This window comes from Scyliorhinus torazame, chromosome 24, assembly GCF_047496885.1.
Source record: "Scyliorhinus torazame isolate Kashiwa2021f chromosome 24, sScyTor2.1, whole genome shotgun sequence".
NCBI classification, from domain to species: domain Eukaryota; kingdom Metazoa; phylum Chordata; class Chondrichthyes; order Carcharhiniformes; family Scyliorhinidae; genus Scyliorhinus; species Scyliorhinus torazame.
Window position 1 is genome coordinate 7,518,909 of NC_092730.1, and position 23,574 is coordinate 7,542,482.

At 60.5% G+C, this 23,574-nt stretch overlaps 1 protein-coding gene across 1 annotated transcript; it reads left to right on the forward strand.

Annotated features, from left to right (window-relative positions):
* The first annotated feature begins 454 nt into the window (after positions 1 to 454).
* LOC140399856 (cofilin-2-like) lies at positions 455 to 15,786 on the forward strand. The gene is made up of 4 exons (XM_072489318.1): positions 455 to 661; positions 5,454 to 5,764; positions 6,517 to 6,593; positions 15,332 to 15,786. The coding sequence occupies exons 1-4, from the start codon at positions 659 to 661 to the stop codon at positions 15,442 to 15,444; spliced, it is 504 nt and encodes a 167-aa protein (XP_072345419.1). The 5' UTR covers positions 455 to 658; the 3' UTR covers positions 15,445 to 15,786.
* Positions 15,787 to 23,574: the final 7,788 nt, after the last annotated feature.

Consider the following 23,574-nt stretch of genomic DNA (forward strand, 5'->3'; position numbering starts at 1 on the left):
GAAAAACAGAAGCTTAAAACCGTCCTCCTCCTCCTCCTCCGAGCGTTAGGCCGCGGGGCAGCCTGGGATCTGTAGTCCTCCAGCGCCCCCCCCTAATGACCGGGGCTGGTGACCGGGACTCGGGTTCCCAGAATGCCGTTGGGGATCGCCGAGGGGGTGGGGGCTAGTCAGGAGCCGTTATCCTCACACACACACGGTGAGGAGAGGGATGCGCCTGCGCATCCCGGCGCCCTGCCATTTTCCGTGGCGTCCGCCGGGAGTTGTAGTCCGGCGGTCTGCAGGGAGTTGTAGGCGGATATTGGTTGTGGATAGGGCGGGAGCGGTGGGCGTGTCCACAGATGGGCGTGTCCGGGCCCCTGGCCCCGCCCTCCCTGAGGCAGACAGCTGGGCGCGCAGCCGCCACCGCGCCCTTTTATAAAAGGCGGCAGGCGGCGTGGTTTCTTAGCCGTTTTGTCTCCTTTTGGAACGGTCCTGTCGTTGCGCTCTCTTCCCTTCGAGCCGCTGCAACCAGGAATACGGGAGAGGGGAGCAGGCACAGAGTCCTTTATTTAAAAACAATTATCGCCGTCAAGCGGGGAGGGGAGAAACAAAAATTTACCTCAGCGGGAGAGCCGGAAAAATTTAAGAAGAGAGAGAAAGAAACCAACCGGGCTACAGGATGGTGAGGCCTTTAATTGTTTGCCGGCGCCCGCCGTTATCTGTTGCCTCACTCCCTCTCCTCCCGCCCACATAGCGGCCGGGTGCGCCGGGGCAACGGCTTTTATAGCCCCTGCAGCGAGAAGGGGGGAAACCCCGCTCCCTTGACCAATGGGGGGGGGGGGGGGTAAAGAGATCCTCGCGCCCTTTCCACCTGGAGCGGGGGTGACGCATGCGGGGGGTGCGGGCGGGCCCCGCATCCGGGCCGGGTTCCATTCAGCCGCCCGTCCCTTTGTCTGGGCTCATTAAATTTATCGGTTCTCTTTCCCCCCCCCCCCTCCTCCCCCAAGCGGCTCGGTCGGCTGTGCTTTATTTTTAAAAAACTCTTGTCTGTTTCTCTCCCGTTACCTTGTTTTCTTTTGCAGCCTGAGCTGCCCCACCCTCCTCTGTGCACCGTTTTGTAACGTTTCCCTGTTGCGGAATCTCAGGCCGGTCCCGTTATCTCTGCCTGAGGCGTTAAAATAAATAACCTTTTCTAAAGGTTGCTGCTCAACCCCACCCTCTTCCCACCTGGAGGGTTGGCCCCGCCCCCCACAAAAAAATAACCCTCTTCTCCCCCCCCACCTGAAAGATTGCACCTCCCCCCCCCCAAAAAAAAGATTGCACCTTCCCCCCCCAAAAAAAAGATTGCACCTTCCCCCCCCCCGAAAGATTGCACCCTCCCCCCCCCCCCGAAAGATTGCACCCTCCCCACCCAAAAGATTGCACCCTCCCCCCCACCCAAAAGATTGCACCCCCCCACCCAACTAAAGATTGCACCCCCCCCCAAAAAAAAAGATTGCACCCTCCCCCCCCCACCCAAAAGATTGCACCCCCCACCCAACTAAAGATTGCACCCTCTTCCCCACCCACCCAAAAGATTATCCTCTCACTCCGAAAGATTGCTCCCTCCCCATCGAACGGATTTCCTCCCACTTCTCTCTTTCCCCCCCCCCCCCAATAGATTGACCCTCCTGTCTTCCAACCCCTCTCGTGCTTTTATCATCATCCCCCTTTTTCTTGGGTTTCCTCTGATTTTCCTGGGGTGTTGAAACCTCCCCAGGCCGGTGATATAATCCCTTTGGGAATCCCGATTCTCTGGTGGATAGACTGGCACTGTGCCAGCCGGTTTTAAAAAAAAAAAAATAAAAAATATTTTTTTTGGGGGGGGGGGGAATGTTTGTCGTCTTTACCATTTCCCCCCCCCTCCCCGAGTCTTAGAAAGATGAATTTAATCTCCTGTTCCCGTGAGAGGGTTTGCATGTTTTCCAAATGGCTTCCTGCAGCTTCTGTTTGCCTCCCTTTTGTGGGAGGGGGGGGGACCCGTGCACCTCAGCATCTGCCTGCTCTGGGGGAGGGGGTGTGGGGAGAGGATAGTTTTGTGGGTCATGCGGTTTCCTGTTTTGATGACGGACGGGGTGTGCTGCGATGGAGAACTGCCTGCTCAAAATGGAGGCTGGTGTTGGTGTGTCTGCCTGGCTCTGGGTTTCTGACCACCCCCCCCCCCCCCTCTCTGGTTATCACGGGGGTTGACTCTGAACCTCTGGATCCGCCGTCTGTGTCGCTGTTCATTCCTGCCAGTCAGGTCTTTTTGAAGCAGGTTTAGAACCCAAGCTGCCGTAATGGGAGCTTGTCCTGTTGTGGGTGGGGTCAGGATTTGAAGGACTGCACGGATATGAGAGAGAGAGAACGAGAGAGTGTGTAACTGGGCAGGGGGGTGGTGGTGCAAGGGCAGGAGGTAGTGCTGGGTGGGGGGTCATTTTCTGCTTGAGTAAGGAGGGAGTTCATGGCTGGAGATTTGTGTTGTTGGTGCAAAGCTTTTCCTGTCGAAACCCCCTTGCCACTGATCTCACCCTTCGACCTCCCTCTGGAGATGCTCGGTTAACACGGGGGGGGGGGGGGGGGGGGGGGGTTGTGAAATCGTCATTTCCTTTCCAGTTCTGCTGATGTCAAGTGGATCAGTTGGACTTTGCTGAAAACAGAAGTTACTGTTGGAATGTGTCCATGTTGCAGCAGACAGTGTTGAAAGATTCTGATTTGAAGTCAGCACTGTTTTGAAATTGGTCTCTGTTCTGATCAGTGCACTCGTCTCCCTCCGCACAAGCGACGATCACTTTGCTGCCGTTAAAACCCAGCAAAATCGAAACTCCAGTGACCAAGTGTCAGATATTTAGCCCGAATAAGGTCATTGTGAAAGCAGTGCTGCATCATCCAGACAGTTTCACTGGCCTCGGGATCGATTCTGCTCCAATCAGGGGACACACTACGAGCGCCAGGAAGGAACGATTTGACCCTCGTGAACAACGGGGTTGTTTCCATGTGAAAGGAAAAAAAATGCAGCGAGTCTCTGGGTCTGTGTCAAATCCAGGCCATCCCTTCAATCACCCTGGTACCTCGGAGGAGACTCTTCTAGGCTCTGATTCCTGTCCACCTCGGTCAGTCACTGCCAGGTTTACTGTGCCTACACTGTTCAGAACCCCATTGTTTCTTGCAGTTCCATGCCAATTGTGTCTCCTCAACACCCTTTCCCTATCTCCCCCTCCCTGTGCAATATCACAGGGAGTTGAGCCAAACCAGACTAGTTTTCAATACTGATACAAAAACACAATGCTGGATAAAAGACATCAGCCAGCCTGGCAGTGTCTGCAGAGTGAGATTTAACATTGAGTCCACAGTTCAGCCACGTATGTGGGTGGCTCCCCACAGAGGCTGATGGTTTTCCCACTGTTTCTATTTCCGACTTCCAGCATCGGCAATATTCTTGCCTTTTCAATCCTGTTCCCACTTGCCGTCTCAAGATCCTGCGTTGCTGGATAACATCCAAGGAAACGCTGCATTCCTGAGCTGCACTGGGAATGTGAGCATGTATGGTGTGGTCTGGATGTGTGGTAATGTTTGAATAAGGCTGCTGAGGCTTGCTGCACAGCCTGGGGCGAGACTTGGCTAGTGGCTGCTACAACTGGAGGACATTCAGCACAGCAGCTGCACAATATGTTGCAGAGGGTGCTGTTCCCGTGCCACCCCCTACCCCTGCGCTAGAATCTGGTTTCTCGAGAAGGCAGCTGCGTTTGAAGGGCACTTAGACAGGACTAACTCATTCAGGTGGAGTTGAACTGTTTTTGTGAAAGGGGAAAATGTTTAATGCATTCTTTCAGAGGAGGATGTGAGAGGATGGATAAAGGGGAGCCAGTAGATGTGGTGTATTTGGAGTGCTACTAGGGTCAGACTGCTTTCCCCCATTCGATACAATTATAACTGATCTGATGTAACCTCAACCCCACATCCTGCCCACCCCCGCTAACCTTTCGTCCCCCGTGTAACTGAGACTTGTCGACTTGTGCCTTAAAAATATTCACCGGTTCTGCTGCCTTTTGAGGGGAGGGGGAAATCTGGTTTGTCAACCTCCTAGATTTTCCCCCACGAGGAATAATCCTCTCCTCCACTTGGTCAAGGCCCCTCAGGATCTTGTATGCCTTCAATCAAGTTGCTTCTAAACTCCAGCCATTACGAGTCTTGCCTGGCTTGATCCTTCCTCCCGAAGACAGCTGCACGTTCCCGGTTTATTAGTCCAGTAAACTGTCTCTGAACTGCTCCTGCTGCATCCTCTCTAAAGTAGAGAACACCAGCGCTGGGGCCTCCACACAGTGACTTCTATGCAGAGGGCTGGTTTATCACAGCCAGATTTGCCAGCCCAAGAGAGGTAGAACAGCCAAGTTGTGGGAGATGCAAGGGAGGTGGTCCAGTTTTTTGCAGTGAGGAGATGCAGAATTCTGCGCTGATCTAGCATGTGCTGGTACAGGACTCAAGTTCGTATGCAGGCGCGGCAAGTGAACACCATCTCGGGGGACGGTCCTTTAAAACACATGAGGAATTTCTTGAGCCAGAGGGTGGTGAATCCGTGGAACTCTTTGCCGCAGAAGGCTGTGGAGGCCAAATCACTTGAGTGTCTTTAAGACCGAGATAGATAGGTTATTGATTAATGAGGGGATCAGGGGTTATGGGGAGAAGGCAGGAGAATGAGGATGAGAAAATATCAGCCGTGATTGAATGGCGGAGCAGACTCAATGGGCCGAGTGACCTAATTCTGCTCCTATGTCTCATGGTGTTATGTTGGTCTTTAAGAGGAATCGAGGGAATTGTTGCGATTGTACTTGGGGGAGTGGAGAGAAGGTTTGCCCGCTGATGCCTTGGGATGAGAATATTGAGCAGGTTGGGTCCATACTGCCGGGGGGGGGGATAGGAGAGGGATCTATACCGCCGGGGGGGGGGGGGGGGGGGGATAGGCGAGGGATCTACTTGAAAGGGTCGATGCCGGTCTCAAATTTTTATGTCCAACTTTTTTTTTGAGTGACAGTCTTGACGAACCACGTCAGCAGGAGTGGAGGCATTTAGAATCATAGAATTTACTGTGCAGGAGGAGGCCATTCGGCACATCGAGTCTATGCTGGTCCCTGAAAGAGCACCCTACCCGAGCCCACACCTCCACCCCATCCCTGTAACCCAGCAACTCCACCTAACCATGGGTAATTTAGCACAAACAATCCACCTAACTTGCGCGTCTTTGGACTGGGAGCGCCGGAGGGAACCCGCACAGACGGGTGGGGGGGAGGGAGACAGTGCGGACTCCATACAGTGACCCGAGCCAGGAATCTAACCTGGAGCGGTGAAGCAACTGTGCTGCCTATCTCTCTCGAGCTGAACTGTCTGCAAAAATATTTAAGCAAAGCCACTTAACGTCTGCCACTGTATCTTTTTTTTCTTTGTGTTTTGAATCTTAGTCATCTGGGGTCACAGTGGCTGATGAGGTGGTCAACTGTTTCAACGAAATGAAAGTGCGAAAGTCGTGCAGCCAAGAGGAGATGAAGCTGAGGAAGAAGGTGATCTTCTTCAAGTTAGATGAGAGCAAGGAGAAGATAATTCTGAATCCAGAAAAGATGATTCTGGTTGGACAGGTTCTGGACAAATCAGTTGCTGACCCACTGCGGGCTTTTATTGACATGCTTCCGCTGACGGATTGCTGCTACGTACTCTATGACGCATCCTACGAGACAAAGGAGACCAAAAAGGAAGAGTTGATCTTCATTCATTGGTGAGCCAGCTTGGTCATCTTCACTCAATGGCACACCAGGGCACCACCCACCATCTGAGTCACTGTGGCACAGGGTGGTGCACTTGGGGAAAGACATTCTGGGGGGGGGGTCAACGGCATTTACCTGCAGTGGCAACGTGTCAGCCTGGCTGCTTTTTGCTATCTCCCTCCGCCCGTCGACTCCCGTGATAAGTTTCTGGGAGCATTAACTTCATCTTTCCTTGCGGGCTACTGATGTCGGGTGCCACTAGGTGAGGGCGTTTTGTGACCTTGTCCCCTCGCTCGTTGTCCCTCCCTTCCCCACCTCCAGCAGGCAGGCAGGGACGGGACTGGCAGCTGGGTTCCACTGCAGGACTGGGTCAGAAGTGAGTCCCTTTGTTTCTCCGCTCACTCCCGTTCAGACTGAGCGGACTGACGGTGCTGAAAAGCTTCCTGCTTCCAGCTTGTCTGGATGGTTGGGCAGACAGTGATTTCTGCAGCAGTAATTGAGTGGAGGGTAAGCAAACATGTGCTTGTGGGGGGGTAGGGGGGTTTATAAAGCAAGGGCCAAGCCACATGTGGGCCATAAGTATTAGACAGTGACTGGCCATCCAATGGGGAATGTGGGAGATAGCAGGGTTGGGCTCAGCCCTTGCTCAGGGTATAGTGCCGGTACGGTCAAAGAGGGACGCAGGATAGACGGGCTCTTTTTAAAGGTGTCTTAACAGATTTTCTCTTTTTTCTCCCCCCCCCCCCCGCCGCCGCCTCACCAGGAGTCCTGATAAAGCGCCCATTATGCAGAAGATGATCTATGCCAGTTCCAAAGGGGCACTGAAGAAGAAGTTAACCGGTACGGTATGAGCGCGCGGCTCCTTTTCCTCTTAACGTCGCTCCTCTGGGCTCCTTCAAGACCGTGGCTTCCGTTCTGTACGCTGGGCAGCCCAAAGGCGGTGAGTGCGGAAGTGGGGAACTTCTGACGCTCACTCGATGCCTACTCTCTTCCCACGCGGCGTGCGTGTGGGGTGACAATCCACAGACTGCTGCACGTTCCGGTGCCGACTCTCCCGCGCAGTGTGACAATCCGCGGACTGCTGCACGTTCCTGTGCCGACTCTCCTCCCGCGCAGTGTGACAATCCGCGGACTGCTGCACGTTCCTGTGCCGACTCTCCTCCTGCGCAGTGTGACAATCCGCAGACTGCTGCACGTTCCGGTGCCGACTCTCCCGCGCAGTGTGACAATCCGCAGACTGCTGCACGTTCCGGTGCCGACTCTCCCGCGCAGTGTGACAATCCGCAGACTGCTGCACGTTCCTGTGCCGACTCTCCTCCCGCGCAGTGTGACAATCCGCAGACTGCTGCACGTTCCTGTGCCGACTCTCCTCCCGCGCAGTGTGACAATCCGCGGACTGCTGCACGTTCCTGTGCCGACTCTCCTCCCGCGCAGTGTGACAATCCGCAGACTGCTGCACGTCCCGGCGCCGACTCTCCTCCCGCGCAGTGTGACAATCCGCAGACTGCTGCACGTTCCGGTGCCGACTCTCCTCCCGCGCAGTGTGACAATCCGCAGACTGCTGCACGTCCCGGCGCCGACTCTCCCGCGCAGTGTGACAATCCGCAGACTGCTGCACGTCCCGGTGCCGACACTCCTCCGCGCAGTGTGACAATCCGCAGACTGCTGCACGTTCCGGTGCCGACTCTCCTCCCGCGCAGTGTGACAATCCGCAGACTGCTGCACGTTCCGGTGCCGACTCCTGCGCAGTGTGACAATCCGCAGACTGCTGCACGTTCCGGTGCCGAGTCTCCCGCGCAGTGTGACAATCCGCAGACTGCTGCACGTCCCGGTGCCGACTCCTGCGCAGTGTGACAATCCGCAGACTGCTGCACGTCCCGGTGCCGAGTCTCCTGCGCAGTGTGACAATCCGCAGACTGCTGCACGTCCCGGTGCCGACTCTCCCGCGCAGTGTGACAATCCGCAGACTGCTGCACGTCCCGGTGCCGACTCTCCTCCCGCGCAGTGTGACAATCCGCAGACTGCTGCACGTTCCGGTGCCGACTCTCCCGCGCAGTGTGACAATCCGCAGACTGCTGCACGTCCCGGTGCCGACTCGCCCGCGCAGTGTGACAATCCGCAGACTGCTGCACGTTCCGGCACCGACTCCCGCGCAGTGTGACAATCCGCAGACTGCTGCACGTCCCGGTGCCGACTCTCCTCCCGCGCAGTGTGACAATCCGCAGACTGCTGCACGTCCCGGTGCCGACTCTCCTCCCGCGCAGTGTGACAATCCGCAGACTGCTGCACGTTCCTGTGCCGACTCTCCTCCCGCGCAGTGTGACAATCCGCAGACTGCTGCACGTCCCGGTGCCGACTCTCCTCCCGCGCAGTGTGACAATCCGCAGACTGCTGCACGTCCCGGTGCCGACTCTCCTCCCGCGCAGTGTGACAATCCGCAGACTGCTGCACGTTCCTGTGCCGACTCTCCTCCCGCGCAGTGTGACAATCCGCAGACTGCTGCACGTTCCGGTGCCGACTCTCCCGCGCAGTGTGACAATCCGCAGACTGCTGCACGTCCTGGTGCCGACTCTCCTCCCGCGCAGTGTGACAATCCGCAGACTGCTGCACGTCCCGGTGCCGACTCTCCTCCCGCGCAGTGTGACAATCCGCAGACTGCTGCACGTTCCGGTGCCGACTCTCCTCCCGCGCAGTGTGACAATCCGCAGACTGCTGCACGTCCCGGTGCCGACTCTCCCGCGCAGTGTGACAATCCGCAGACTGCTGCACGTCCCGGTGCCGACTCTCCCGCGCAGTGTGACAATCCGCAGACTGCTGCACGTTCCGGTGCCGACTCTCCCGCGCTGTGTGACAATCCGCAGACTGCTGCACGTTCCGGTGCCGACTCTCCCGCGCAGTGTGACAATCCACAGACTGCTGCACGTCCCGGTGCCGACTCTCCCGCGCTGTGTGACAATCCACAGACTGCTGCACGTCCCGGTGCCGACTCTCCCGCGCAGTGTGACAATCCGCAGACTGCTGCACGTTCCGGTGCCGACTCTCCTCCCGCGCAGTGTGACAATCCGCAGACTGCTGCACGTTCCGGTGCCGACTCTCCCGCGCAGTGTGACAATCCGCAGACTGCTGCACGTTCCGGTGCCGACTCTCCCGCGCAGTGTGACAATCCACAGACTGCTGCACGTTCCGGTGCCGACTCTCCCGCGCAGTGTGACAATCCGCAGACTGCTGCACGTTCCGGTGCCGACTCCCGCGCAGTGTGACAATCCGCAGACTGCTGCACGTTCCGGTGTCGACTCCTGCGCAGTGTGACAATCCGCAGACTGCTGCACGTTCCGGCACCGACTCTCCCGCGCAGTGTGACAATCCGCAGACTGCTGCACGTTCCGGTGCCGACTCTCCTCCCGCGCAGTGTGACAATCCGCAGACTGCTGCACGTTCCGGCACCGACTCTCCCGCGCAGTGTGACAATCCGCAGACTGCTGCACGTTCCGGTGCCGAGTCTCCTCCCGCGCAGTGTGACAATCCGCAGACTGCTGCACGTTCCGGCACCGACTCTCCCGCGCAGTGTGACAATCCGCAGACTGCTGCACGTTCCGGTGCCGACTCTCCTCCCGCGCAGTGTGCCAATCCACAGACTGCTGCACGTTCCGGTGCCGACTCTCCCGCGCAGTGTGACAATCCACAGACTGCTGCACGTTCCGGTGCCGACTCTCCCGCGCAGTGAGACAATCCACAGACTGCTGCACGTTCCGGTGCCGACTCTCCCGCGCAGTGTGACAATCCGCAGACTGCTGCACGTTCCGGTGCCGACTCTCCCGCGCAGTGTGACAATCCGCAGACTGCTGCACGTTCCGGTGCCGACTCTCCTGCGCAGTGTGACAATCCACAGACTGCTGCACGTCCCGGTGCCGACTCTCCTCCCGCGCAGTGTGACAATCCGCAGACTGCTGCACGTCCCGGTGCCGACTCTCCTCCCGCGCAGTGTGACAATCCGCAGACTGCTGCACGTTCCGGCACCGACTCTCCCGCGCAGTGTGACAATCCGCAGACTGCTGCACGTCCCGGTGCCGACTCTCCCGCGCAGTGTGACAATCCGCAGACTGCTGCACGTTCCGGTGCCGAGTCTCCTCCCGCGCAGTGTGACAATCCGCAGACTGCTGCACGTTCCGGCACCGACTCTCCCGCGCAGTGTGACAATCCGCAGACTGCTGCACGTCCCGGTGCCGACTCTCCTCCCGCGCAGTGTGACGATCCACAGACTGCTGCACGTTCCGGTGCCGACTCTCCTCCCGCGCAGTGTGACAATCCGCAGACTGCTGCACGTTCCGGTGCCGACTCTCCTCCCGCGCAGTGTGACAATCCACAGACTGCTGCACGTTCCGGTGCCGACTCTCCCGCGCAGTGTGACAATCCGCAGACTGCTGCACGTTCCGGTGCCGACTCCCGCGCAGTGTGACAATCCGCAGACTGCTGCACGTTCCGGTGCCGACTCTCCCGCGCAGTGTGACAATCCGCAGACTGCTGCACGTTCCGGTGCCGACTCTCCTGCGCAGTGTGACAATCCGCAGACTGCTGCACGTTCCGGTGCCGACTCTCCCGCGCAGTGTGACAATCCGCAGACTGCTGCACGTCCCGGCGCCGACTCTCCTGCGCAGTGTGACAATCCGCAGACTGCTGCACGTTCCGGCACCGACTCTCCCGCGCAGTGTGACAATCCGCAGACTGCTGCACGTTCCGGTGCCGACTCTCCCGCGCAGTGTGACAATCCGCAGACTGCTGCACGTTCCGGTGCCGACTCCTGCGCAGTGTGACAATCCGCAGACTGCTGCACGTTCCGGCACCGACTCTCCCGCGCAGTGTGACAATCCGCAGACTGCTGCACGTCCCGGTGCCGACTCTCCTCCCGCGCAGTGTGACGATCCACAGACTGCTGCACGTTCCGGTGCCGACTCTCCTCCCGCGCAGTGTGACAATCCGCAGACTGCTGCACGTTCCGGTGCCGACTCTCCTCCCGCGCAGTGTGACAATCCACAGACTGCTGCACGTTCCGGTGCCGACTCTCCCGCGCAGTGTGACAATCCGCAGACTGCTGCACGTTCCGGTGCCGACTCTCCTCCCGCGCAGTGTGACAATCCGCAGACTGCTGCACGTTCCGGTGCCGACTCTCCCGCGCAGTGTGACAATCCGCAGACTGCTGCACGTTCCGGTGCCGACTCTCCTCCCGCGCAGTGTGACAATCCGCAGACTGCTGCACGTTCCGGTGCCGACTCCTGCGCAGTGTGACAATCCGCAGACTGCTGCACGTCCCGGTGCCGACTCCCGCGCAGTGTGACAATCCACAGACTGCTGCACGTCCCGGTGCCGACTCTCCCGCGCAGTGTGACAATCCAGACTGCTGCACGTTCCGTTGCCGACTCTCCTCCCGCGCAGTGTGACAATCCGCAGACTGCTGCACGTTCCGGTGCCGACTCTCCTCCCGCGCAGTGACACAATCCGCAGACTGCTGCACGTCCCGGTGCCGACTCTCCTCCCGCGCAGTGTGACAATCCGCAGACTGCTGCACGTCCCGGTGCCGACTCTCCCGCGCAGTGTGACAATCCACAGACTGCTGCACGTCCCGGTGCCGACTCTCCCGCGCAGTGTGACAATCCGCAGACTGCTGCACGTCCCGGTGCCGACTCTCCCGCGCAGTGTGACAATCCACAGACTGCTGCACGTCCCGGTGCCGACTCTCCCGCGCAGTGTGACAATCCAGACTGCTGCACGTTCCGTTGCCGACTCTCCTCCCGCGCAGTGACACAATCCGCAGACTGCTGCACGTCCCGGTGCCGACTCTCCTCCCGCGCAGTGTGACAATCCGCAGACTGCTGCACGTCCTGGTGCCGACTCTCCTGCGCAGTGTGACAATCTGCAGACTGCTGCACGTTCCGGTGCCGACTCTCCCGCGCAGTGTGACAATCCGCAGACTGCTGCACGTTCCGGTGCCGACTCTCCCGCGCAGTGTGACAATCCGCAGACTGCTGCACGTTCCGGTGCCGACTCTCCCGCGCAGTGTGACAATCCGCAGACTGCTGCACGTTCCGGTGCCGACTCTCCCGCGCAGTGTGACAATCCGCAGACTGCTGCACGTTCCGGTGCCGACTCTCCCGCGCAGTGTGACAATCCGCAGACTGCTGCACGTTCCGGTGCCGACTCTCCTGCGCAGTGTGACAATCCACAGACTGCTGCACGTCCCGGTGCCGACTCTCCTCCCGCGCAGTGTGACAATCCGCAGACTGCTGCACGTCCCGGTGCCGACTCTCCTCCCGCGCAGTGTGACAATCCGCAGACTGCTGCACGTTCCGGCACCGACTCTCCCGCGCAGTGTGACAATCCGCAGACTGCTGCACGTCCCGGTGCCGACTCTCCCGCGCAGTGTGACAATCCGCAGACTGCTGCACGTTCCGGTGCCGAGTCTCCTCCCGCGCAGTGTGACAATCCGCAGACTGCTGCACGTTCCGGCACCGACTCTCCCGCGCAGTGTGACAATCCGCAGACTGCTGCACGTCCCGGTGCCGACTCTCCTCCCGCGCAGTGTGACGATCCACAGACTGCTGCACGTTCCGGTGCCGACTCTCCTCCCGCGCAGTGTGACAATCCGCAGACTGCTGCACGTTCCGGTGCCGACTCTCCTCCCGCGCAGTGTGACAATCCACAGACTGCTGCACGTTCCGGTGCCGACTCTCCCGCGCAGTGTGACAATCCGCAGACTGCTGCACGTTCCGGTGCCGACTCCCGCGCAGTGTGACAATCCGCAGACTGCTGCACGTTCCGGTGCCGACTCTCCCGCGCAGTGTGACAATCCGCAGACTGCTGCACGTTCCGGTGCCGACTCTCCTGCGCAGTGTGACAATCCGCAGACTGCTGCACGTTCCGGTGCCGACTCTCCCGCGCAGTGTGACAATCCGCAGACTGCTGCACGTCCCGGCGCCGACTCTCCTGCGCAGTGTGACAATCCGCAGACTGCTGCACGTTCCGGCACCGACTCTCCCGCGCAGTGTGACAATCCGCAGACTGCTGCACGTTCCGGTGCCGACTCTCCCGCGCAGTGTGACAATCCGCAGACTGCTGCACGTTCCGGTGCCGACTCCTGCGCAGTGTGACAATCCGCAGACTGCTGCACGTTCCGGCACCGACTCTCCCGCGCAGTGTGACAATCCGCAGACTGCTGCACGTCCCGGTGCCGACTCTCCTCCCGCGCAGTGTGACGATCCACAGACTGCTGCACGTTCCGGTGCCGACTCTCCTCCCGCGCAGTGTGACAATCCGCAGACTGCTGCACGTTCCGGTGCCGACTCTCCTCCCGCGCAGTGTGACAATCCACAGACTGCTGCACGTTCCGGTGCCGACTCTCCCGCGCAGTGTGACAATCCGCAGACTGCTGCACGTTCCGGTGCCGACTCTCCTCCCGCGCAGTGTGACAATCCGCAGACTGCTGCACGTTCCGGTGCCGACTCCTGCGCAGTGTGACAATCCGCAGACTGCTGCACGTCCCGGTGCCGACTCCCGCGCAGTGTGACAATCCACAGACTGCTGCACGTCCCGGTGCCGACTCTCCCGCGCAGTGTGACAATCCAGACTGCTGCACGTTCCGTTGCCGACTCTCCTCCCGCGCAGTGTGACAATCCGCAGACTGCTGCACGTTCCGGTGCCGACTCTCCTCCCGCGCAGTGACACAATCCGCAGACTGCTGCACGTCCCGGTGCCGACTCTCCTCCCGCGCAGTGTGACAATCCGCAGACTGCTGCACGTCCCGGTGCCGACTCTCCCGCGCAGTGTGACAATCCACAGACTGCTGCACGTCCCGGTGCCGACTCTCCCGCGCAGTGTGACAATCCGCAGACTGCTGCACGTCCCGGTGCCGACTCTCCCGCGCAGTGTGACAATCCACAGACTGCTGCACGTCCCGGTGCCGACTCTCCCGCGCAGTGTGACAATCCAGACTGCTGCACGTTCCGTTGCCGACTCTCCTCCCGCGCAGTGACACAATCCGCAGACTGCTGCACGTCCCGGTGCCGACTCTCCTCCCGCGCAGTGTGACAATCCGCAGACTGCTGCACGTCCTGGTGCCGACTCTCCTGCGCAGTGTGACAATCTGCAGACTGCTGCACGTTCCGGTGCCGACTCTCCCGCGCAGTGTGACAATCCGCAGACTGCTGCACGTTCCGGTGCCGACTCTCCCGCGCAGTGTGACAATCCGCAGACTGCTGCACGTTCCGGTGCCGACTCTCCCGCGCAGTGTGACAATCCGCAGACTGCTGCACGTTCCGGTGCCGACTCTCCTCCCGCGCAGTGTGACAATCCGCGGACTGCTGCACGTCCCGGTGCCGACTCTCCCGTGCAGTGTGACAATCCGCAGACTGCTGCACGTTCCGGTGCCGACTCTCCCGTGCAGTGTGACAATCCGCAGACTGCTGCACGTTCCGGTGCCGACTCTCCCGCGCAGTGTGACAATCCGCAGACTGCTGCACGTTCCGGTGCCGACTCCCGCGCAGTGTGACAATCCGCAGACTGCTGCACGTCCCGGTGCCGACTCTCCCGTGCAGTGTGACAATCCGCAGACTGCTGCACGTTCCGGTGCCGACTCCCGCGCAGTGTGACAATCCGCAGACTGCTGCACGTTCTGGTGCCAACTCTCCTCCGCGCAGTGTGACAATCCGCGGACTGCTGCACGTTCCGGTGTCGACTCTCCTCCCGCGCAGTGTGACAATCCACAGACTGCTGCATGTCCCAGTGCCGACTCTCCCGTGCAGTGTGACAATCCGCAGACTGCTGCACGTTCCGGTGCCGACTCTCCTCCCGCGCAGTGTGACAATCCGCAGACTGCTGCACGTTCCGGTGCCGACTCCCGCGCAGTGTGACAATCCACAGACTGCTGCATGTCCCAGTGCCGACTCTCCCGTGCAGTGTGACAATCCGCAGACTGCTGCACGTTCCGGTGCCGACTCCCGCGCAGTGTGACAATCCGCGGACTGCTGCACGTTCCGGTGCCGACTCTCCTCCCGCGCAGTGTGACAATCCGCAGACTGCTGCACGTCCCGGTGCCGACTCTCCTCCCGTGCAGTGTGACAATCCGCAGACTGCTGCACGTCCCGGTGCCGACTCTCCTCCCGTGCAGTGTGACAATCCGCAGACTGCTGCACGTTCCGGTGCCGACTCCCGCGCAGTGTGACAATCCGCAGACTGCTGCACGTTCCGGTGCCGACTCTCCTCCCGCGCAGTGTGACAATCCGCAGACTGCTGCACGTCCCGGTGCCGACTCTCCTCCCGTGCAGTGTGACAATCCGCAGACTGCTGCACGTTCCGGTGCCGACTCCCGCGCAGTGTGACAATCCTCAGACTGCTGCACGTTCCGGTGCCGACTCTCTTCCCGCGTAGTGTGACTGCAGACTGCTGCACGTTCCGGTATCTGCTCTGTGTGGGGCAGGCCCCCCCTCCCAAAACCCACTGACTTTCTGGGGAGGAGGAGAGGGTAAAACAATGCGACTGTCAAGATATGCTTTGCCCCCAAGCTGATGCGTGTTCTGTTTTCGTTGCAGGGATCAAACACGAGTGGCAGGTGAACGCGATTGAAGAGTTACTGGATCAGAGCGAGCTGCTGTCCAAGCTCGGAACTCAAGTCATTGCATTCGAATCTCAGAAGCTCGTCTAGTGGCAGTACATTGAGCTTCCATGTTTTTAAGTCTGTGCTGTGGGGGTTTTTTTTTTTTGCTTCCTTGGGTACCTTCAGTTTTGTATGCGTCTTGACTCGCCTCTTCTCCGCCCCCCCCCCCACCCCCAATCTTTCACTTTAACCGATTTGTGATCAGGAACCGGAATCAACAGGACCCACGTTCTGGAACAAGGGGCTAAGGAGGGTCTGTAGTGAGACTGGACGGCAGATTGTCAGTGACGGCTCCTCCTTCCCTCCCCCGGCCACAGGAATGGACATGGTGCAATCAGATCATTGACCGCGCAACCCTGAATTAGATAGACCTTCCCAGTCAGCTCCATCGCCCTTAAATTCCAAACACTTTCCCTTGACTAACTCCAAGTGGTATGGGATTTGATCAGCCGCACTGCTGCTCATTCCATGTCATTTGCTTTCTTTTTGCCAACATTCCTGACGTTTTAAACCAAGGTTCCACCTGCCGGGGGGGGGGTGATCTCTATCTCGCTGCGTGTATCATGACCAAATTCTAATTGTTGGGGGGGATAGGGACCTGCCAATTTGGAGCATCGAGAATCATTAGTGTATCTTGGAGATGGTTAATCATGTGGATGGGTTATTGGACGGGACTGTGACTAATGTGGAAGCAGCGTTATTAACCATCAAAATAAACTTATGGATATCTTTGTGTCTTGGTTTAATTCAATCGTGAGCACGTTATTTTCACACTACTACCCAGGGTAGCTCCAGCACGGGGTTAGACTTCGAGCAAAGCTCCCTCTACACTGTCCCTATCAAACACTCCCAGGACAGGTACAGCACGGGGTTAGATACAGAGTAAAGCTCCCTCTACACTGTCCCCATCAAACACTCCCAGGACAGGTACAGCACGGGGTTAGATACAGAGTAAAGCTCCCTCTACACTGTCCCCATCAAACACACACTGCTATTTAACACCCCCTAAATGATGAAACAGCCCCACCCCCAAATACAGCAGCTTTTGGGGTGGGGGGGGTTGAGAAAGAGGTCAGTCCCAATGACTGCGCACCACATTGCAATCACCGGCCACAACGCAATTTGAACATGATAAAATGTTTTCCGGGAGGTGGGTCCAGGACCAGCGGTAGCTGCTTCTCTCTGTGGCTGGGTGCGTGGTGAGGCTCCTGTTTCTCTCGTTATCATAGAATTTGCTGAGCAGAAGGAGGCCATTTGGCCCATCGAGTCTGGCCTGGCTCTTGGAAAGAACACCCCAAGGTCAACACCTCCACCCTATCCCCATAACCCTAACACGAAGGGTAATTTATCATGGCCAATCCACCTAACCACATCTCTGGACTGTGGGAGGAAACCGGAGCACCTGGAGGAAAGCCACGCACACACTGGGAGGATGTGCAGACTCCGCACAGACAGTGACCCAAGCTGGAGCTTGAAGCAATTGTGCTATCCATAATGCTACCGTGCTGCCCCAAATGAGCTCAAGCAGTTACTCAGTAGCAACAGGTGCCGACTCTCCCGCGCAGTGTGACAATCCACAGACTGCTGCACGTCCCGGTGCCGACTCTCCCGCGCAGTGTGACAATCCGCAGACTGCTGCACGTTCCGGTGCCGACTCTCCCGCGCAGTGTGACAATCCACAGACTGCTGCACGTTCCGGTGCCGACTCTCCTCCCGCGCAGTGTGACAATCCGCAGACTGCTGCACGTTCCGGTGCCGAGTCTCCCGCGCAGTGTGACAATCCGCAGACTGCTGCACGTTCCGGTGCCGACTCTCCTCCCGCGCAGTGTGACAATCCGCAGACTGCTGCACGTTCCGGTGCCGACTCTCCTCCCGCGCAGTGTGACAATCCGCAGACTGCTGCACGTTCCGGTGCCGACTCTCCCGCGCAGTGTGACAATCCGCAGACTGCTGCACGTTCCGGTGCCGACTCTCCCGCGCAGTGTGACAATCCGCAGACTGCTGCACGTTTCGGTGCCGACTCCCGCGCAGTGTGACAATCCGCAGACTGCTGCACGTTCCGGTGACGACTCCCGCGCAGTGTGACAATCCACAGACTGCTGCACGTTCCGGCACCGACTCTCCCGCGCAGTGTGACAATCCACAGACTGCTGCACGTTCCGGCACCGACTCTCCCGCGCAGTGTGACAATCCGCAGACTGCTGCACGTTCCGGTGACGACTCCCGCGCAGTGTGACAATCCACAGACTGCTGCACGTTCCGGCACCGACTCTCCCGCGCAGTGTGACAATCCGCAGACTGCTGCACGTTCCGGTGCCGACTCCCGCGCAGTGTGACAATCCGCAGACTGCTGCACGTTCCGGTGCCGACTCTCCTGCGCAGTGTGACAATCCGCAGACTGCTGCACGTTCCGGTGCCGACTCCTGCGCAGTGCGACAATCCGCAGACTGCTGCACGTCCCGGTGCCGACTCTCCCGCGCAGTGTGACAATCCGCAGACTGCTGCACGTCCCGGTGCCGACTCTCCCGCGCAGTGTGACAATCCGCAGACTGCTGCACGTTCCGGTGCCGACTCTCCTGCGCAGTGTGACAATCCGCAGACTGCTGCACGTTCCGGTGCCGACTCCTGCGCAGTGCGACAATCCGCAGACTGCTGCACGTCCCGGTGCCGACTCCTGCGCAGTGCGACAATCCACAGACTGCTGCACGTTCCGGTGCCGACTCTCCTCCCGCGCAGTGTGACAATCCGCAGACTGCTGCACGTTCCGGTGCCGACTCTCCTGCGCAGTGTGACAATCCGCAGACTGCTGCACGTTCCGGTGCCGACTCCTGCGCAGTGCGACAATCCGCAGACTGCTGCACGTCCCGGTGCCGACTCTCCCGCGCAGTGTGACAATCCGCAGACTGCTGCACGTTCCGGTGCCGACTCTCCTCCCGCGCAGTGTGACAATCCGCAGACTGCTGCACGTTCCGGTGCCGACTCCTGCGCAGTGTGACAATCCGCAGACTGCTGCACGTTCCGGTGCCGACTCTCCTCCCGCGCAGTGTGACAATCCGCAGACTGCTGCACGTCCCGGCGCCGACTCTCCCGCGCAGTGTGACAATCCGCAGACTGCTGCACGTCCCGGTGCCGACTCTCCTGCGCAGTGTGACAATCCGCAGACTGCTGCACGTCCCGGCGCCGACTCTCCCGCGCAGTGTGACAATCCGCAGACTGCTGCACGTTCCGGTGCCGACTCCTGCGCAGTGCGACAATCCGCAGACTGCTGCACGTCCCGCTGCCGACTCTCCCGCGCAGTGTGACAATCCGCAGACTGCTGCACGTCCCGGTGCCGACTCTCCTCCCGCGCAGTGTGACAATCCACAGACTGCTGCACGTTCCGGTGCCGACTCTCCTCCCGCGCAGTGTGACAATCTGCAGACTGCTGCACGTTCCGGTGCCGACTCTCCTCCCGCGCAGTGTGACAATCTGCAGACTGCTGCACGTTCCGGTGCCGACTCTCCTCCCGCGCAGTGTGACAATCTGCAGACTGCTGCACGTCCCGGTGCCGACTCTCCTCCCGCGCAGTGTGACAACCCGCAGACTGCTGCACGTTCCGGTGCCGACTCTCCCGCGCAGTGTGACAATCCGCAGACTGCTGCACGTTCCGGTGCCGAGTCTCCCGCGCAGTGTGACAATCCGCAGACTGCTGCACGTTCCGGTGCCGACTCTCCTCCCGCGCAGTGTGACAATCCGCAGACTGCTGCACGTTCCGGTGCCGACTCTCCTCCCGCGCAGTGTGACAATCCGCAGACTGCTGCACGTTCCGGTGCCGACTCTCCTCCCGCGCAGTGTGACAATCCGCAGACTGCTGCACGTTCCGGTGCCGACTCTCCTCCCGCGCAGTGTGACAATCCGCAGACTGCTGCACGTTCCGGTGCCGACTCTCCCGCGCAGTGTGACAATCCGCAGACTGCTGCACGTCCCGGTGCCGACACTCCTCCCGCGCAGTGTGACAATCCGCAGACTGCTGCACGTTCCGGTGCCGACTCTCCTGCGCAGTGTGACAATCCGCAGACTGCTGCACGTCCCGGTGCCGAGTCTCCCGCGCAGTGTGACAATCCGCAGACTGCTGCACGTCCCGGTGCCGACTCTCCTCCCGCGCAGTGTGACAATCCGCAGACTGCTGCACGTCCCGGTGCCGACTCTCCCGCGCAGTGTGACAATCCGCAGACTGCTGCACGTTCCGGTGCCGACTCTCCCGCGCAGTGTGACAATCCGCAGACAGCTGCCCGTTCCGGTGCCGACTCTCCCGCGCAGTGTGACAATCCGCAGACTGCTGCACGTTCCGGTGCCGAGTCTCCCGCGCAGTGTGACAATCCGCAGACTGCTGCACGTTCCGGTGCCGAGTCTCCCGCGCAGTGTGACAATCCGCAGACTGCTGCACGTTCCGGTGCCGACTCCTGCGCAGTGTGACAATCCGCAGACTGCTGCACGTTCCGGTGCCGACTCTCCCGTGCAGTGTGACAATCCGCAGACTGCTGCACGTTCCGGTGCCGAGTCTCCCGCGCAGTGTGACAATCCGCAGACTGCTGCACGTTCCGGTGCCGACTCCCGCGCAGTGTGACAATCCGCAGACTGCTGCACGTTCCGGTGCCGACTCTCCTCCCGCGCAGTGTGACAATCCGCAGACTGCTGCACGTTCCGGTGCCGACTCTCCTCCCGCGCAGTGTGACAATCCGCAGACTGCTGCACGTTCCGGTGCCGACTCTCCTCCCGCGCAGTGTGACAATCCGCAGACTGCTGCACGTTCCGGTGCCGACTCTCCCGCGCAGTGTGACAATCCGCAGACTGCTGCACGTTCCGGTGCCGACTCTCCCGCGCAGTGTGACAATCCGCAGACTGCTGCACGTTTCGGTGCCGACTCCCGCGCAGTGTGACAATCCGCAGACTGCTGCACGTTCCGGTGACGACTCCCGCGCAGTGTGACAATCCACAGACTGCTGCACGTTCCGGCACCGACTCTCCCGCGCAGTGTGACAATCCACAGACTGCTGCACGTTCCGGCACCGACTCTCCCGCGCAGTGTGACAATCCGCAGACTGCTGCACGTTCCGGTGACGACTCCCGCGCAGTGTGACAATCCACAGACTGCTGCACGTTCCGGCACCGACTCTCCCGCGCAGTGTGACAATCCGCAGACTGCTGCACGTTCCGGTGCCGACTCCCGCGCAGTGTGACAATCCGCAGACTGCTGCACGTTCCGGTGCCGACTCTCCTGCGCAGTGTGACAATCCGCAGACTGCTGCACGTTCCGGTGCCGACTCCTGCGCAGTGCGACAATCCGCAGACTGCTGCACGTCCCGGTGCCGACTCTCCCGCGCAGTGTGACAATCCGCAGACTGCTGCACGTCCCGGTGCCGACTCTCCCGCGCAGTGTGACAATCCGCAGACTGCTGCACGTTCCGGTGCCGACTCTCCTGCGCAGTGTGACAATCCGCAGACTGCTGCACGTTCCGGTGCCGACTCCTGCGCAGTGCGACAATCCGCAGACTGCTGCACGTCCCGGTGCCGACTCCTGCGCAGTGCGACAATCCACAGACTGCTGCACGTTCCGGTGCCGACTCTCCTCCCGCGCAGTGTGACAATCCGCAGACTGCTGCACGTTCCGGTGCCGACTCTCCTGCGCAGTGTGACAATCCGCAGACTGCTGCACGTTCCGGTGCCGACTCCTGCGCAGTGCGACAATCCGCAGACTGCTGCACGTCCCGGTGCCGACTCTCCCGCGCAGTGTGACAATCCGCAGACTGCTGCACGTTCCGGTGCCGACTCTCCTCCCGCGCAGTGTGACAATCCGCAGACTGCTGCACGTTCCGGTGCCGACTCCTGCGCAGTGTGACAATCCGCAGACTGCTGCACGTTCCGGTGCCGACTCTCCTCCCGCGCAGTGTGACAATCCGCAGACTGCTGCACGTCCCGGCGCCGACTCTCCCGCGCAGTGTGACAATCCGCAGACTGCTGCACGTCCCGGTGCCGACTCTCCTGCGCAGTGTGACAATCCGCAGACTGCTGCACGTCCCGGCGCCGACTCTCCCGCGCAGTGTGACAATCCGCAGACTGCTGCACGTTCCGGTGCCGACTCCTGCGCAGTGCGACAATCCGCAGACTGCTGCACGTCCCGGTGCCGACTCTCCCGCGCAGTGTGACAATCCGCAGACTGCTGCACGTCCCGGTGCCGACTCTCCTCCCGCGCAGTGTGACAATCCACAGACTGCTGCACGTTCCGGTGCCGACTCTCCTCCCGCGCAGTGTGACAATCTGCAGACTGCTGCACGTTCCGGTGCCGACTCTCCTCCCGCGCAGTGTGACAATCTGCAGACTGCTGCACGTTCCGGTGCCGACTCTCCTCCCGCGCAGTGTGACAATCTGCAGACTGCTGCACGTCCCGGTGCCGACTCTCCTCCCGCGCAGTGTGACAACCCGCAGACTGCTGCACGTTCCGGTGCCGACTCTCCCGCGCAGTGTGACAATCCGCAGACTGCTGCACGTTCCGGTGCCGAGTCTCCCGCGCAGTGTGACAATCCGCAGACTGCTGCACGTTCCGGTGCCGACTCTCCTCCCGCGCAGTGTGACAATCCGCAGACTGCTGCACGTTCCGGTGCCGACTCTCCTCCCGCGCAGTGTGACAATCCGCAGACTGCTGCACGTTCCGGTGCCGACTCTCCTCCCGCGCAGTGTGACAATCCGCAGACTGCTGCACGTTCCGGTGCCGACTCTCCTCCCGCGCAGTGTGACAATCCGCAGACTGCTGCACGTTCCGGTGCCGACTCTCCCGCGCAGTGTGACAATCCGCAGACTGCTGCACGTCCCGGTGCCGACACTCCTCCCGCGCAGTGTGACAATCCGCAGACTGCTGCACGTTCCGGTGCCGACTCTCCTGCGCAGTGTGACAATCCGCAGACTGCTGCACGTCCCGGTGCCGAGTCTCCCGCGCAGTGTGACAATCCGCAGACTGCTGCACGTCCCGGTGCCGACTCTCCTCCCGCGCAGTGTGACAATCCGCAGACTGCTGCACGTCCCGGTGCCGACTCTCCCGCGCAGTGTGACAATCCGCAGACTGCTGCACGTTCCGGTGCCGACTCTCCCGCGCAGTGTGACAATCCGCAGACAGCTGCCCGTTCCGGTGCCGACTCTCCCGCGCAGTGTGACAATCCGCAGACTGCTGCACGTTCCGGTGCCGAGTCTCCCGCGCAGTGTGACAATCCGCAGACTGCTGCACGTTCCGGTGCCGAGTCTCCCGCGCAGTGTGACAATCCGCAGACTGCTGCACGTTCCGGTGCCGACTCCTGCGCAGTGTGACAATCCGCAGACTGCTGCACGTTCCGGTGCCGACTCTCCCGTGCAGTGTGACAATCCGCAGACTGCTGCACGTTCCGGTGCCGAGTCTCCCGCGCAGTGTGACAATCCGCAGACTGCTGCACGTTCCGGTGCCGACTCCCGCGCAGTGTGACAATCCGCAGACTGCTGCACGTTCCGGTGCCGACTCTCCTCCCGCGCAGTGTGACAATCCGCAGACTGCTGCACGTTCCGGTGCCGACTCTCCTCCCGCGCAGTGTGACAATCCGCAGACTGCTGCACGTTCCGGCACCGACTCTCCCGCGCAGTGTGACAATCCACAGACTGCTGCACGTTCCGGTGCCGACTCTCCTCCCGCGCAGTGTGACAATCCGCAGACTGCTGCACGTTCCGGTGCCGACTCTCCTCCCGCGCAGTGTGACAATCCGCAGACTGCTGCACGTTCCGGCACCGACTCTCCCGCGCAGTGTGACAATCCACAGACTGCTGCACGTTCCGGTGCCGACTCTCCTGCGCAGTGTGACAATCCGCAGACTGCTGCACGTTCCGGTGCCGACTCTCCTCCCGCGCAGTGTGACAATCCGCAGACTGCTGCACGTTCCGGTGCCGACTCTCCTCCCGCGCAGTGTGACAATCCGCGGACTGCTGCACGTCCCGGTGCCGACTCTCCTCCCGCGCAGTGTGACAATCCGCAGACTGCTGCACGTTCCGGCACCGACTCTCCCGCGCAGTGTGACAATCCACAGACTGCTGCACGTTCCGGTGCCGACTCTCCTGCGCAGTGTGACAATCCGCAGACTGCTGCACGTTCCGGTGCCGACTCTCCTCCCGCGCAGTGTGACA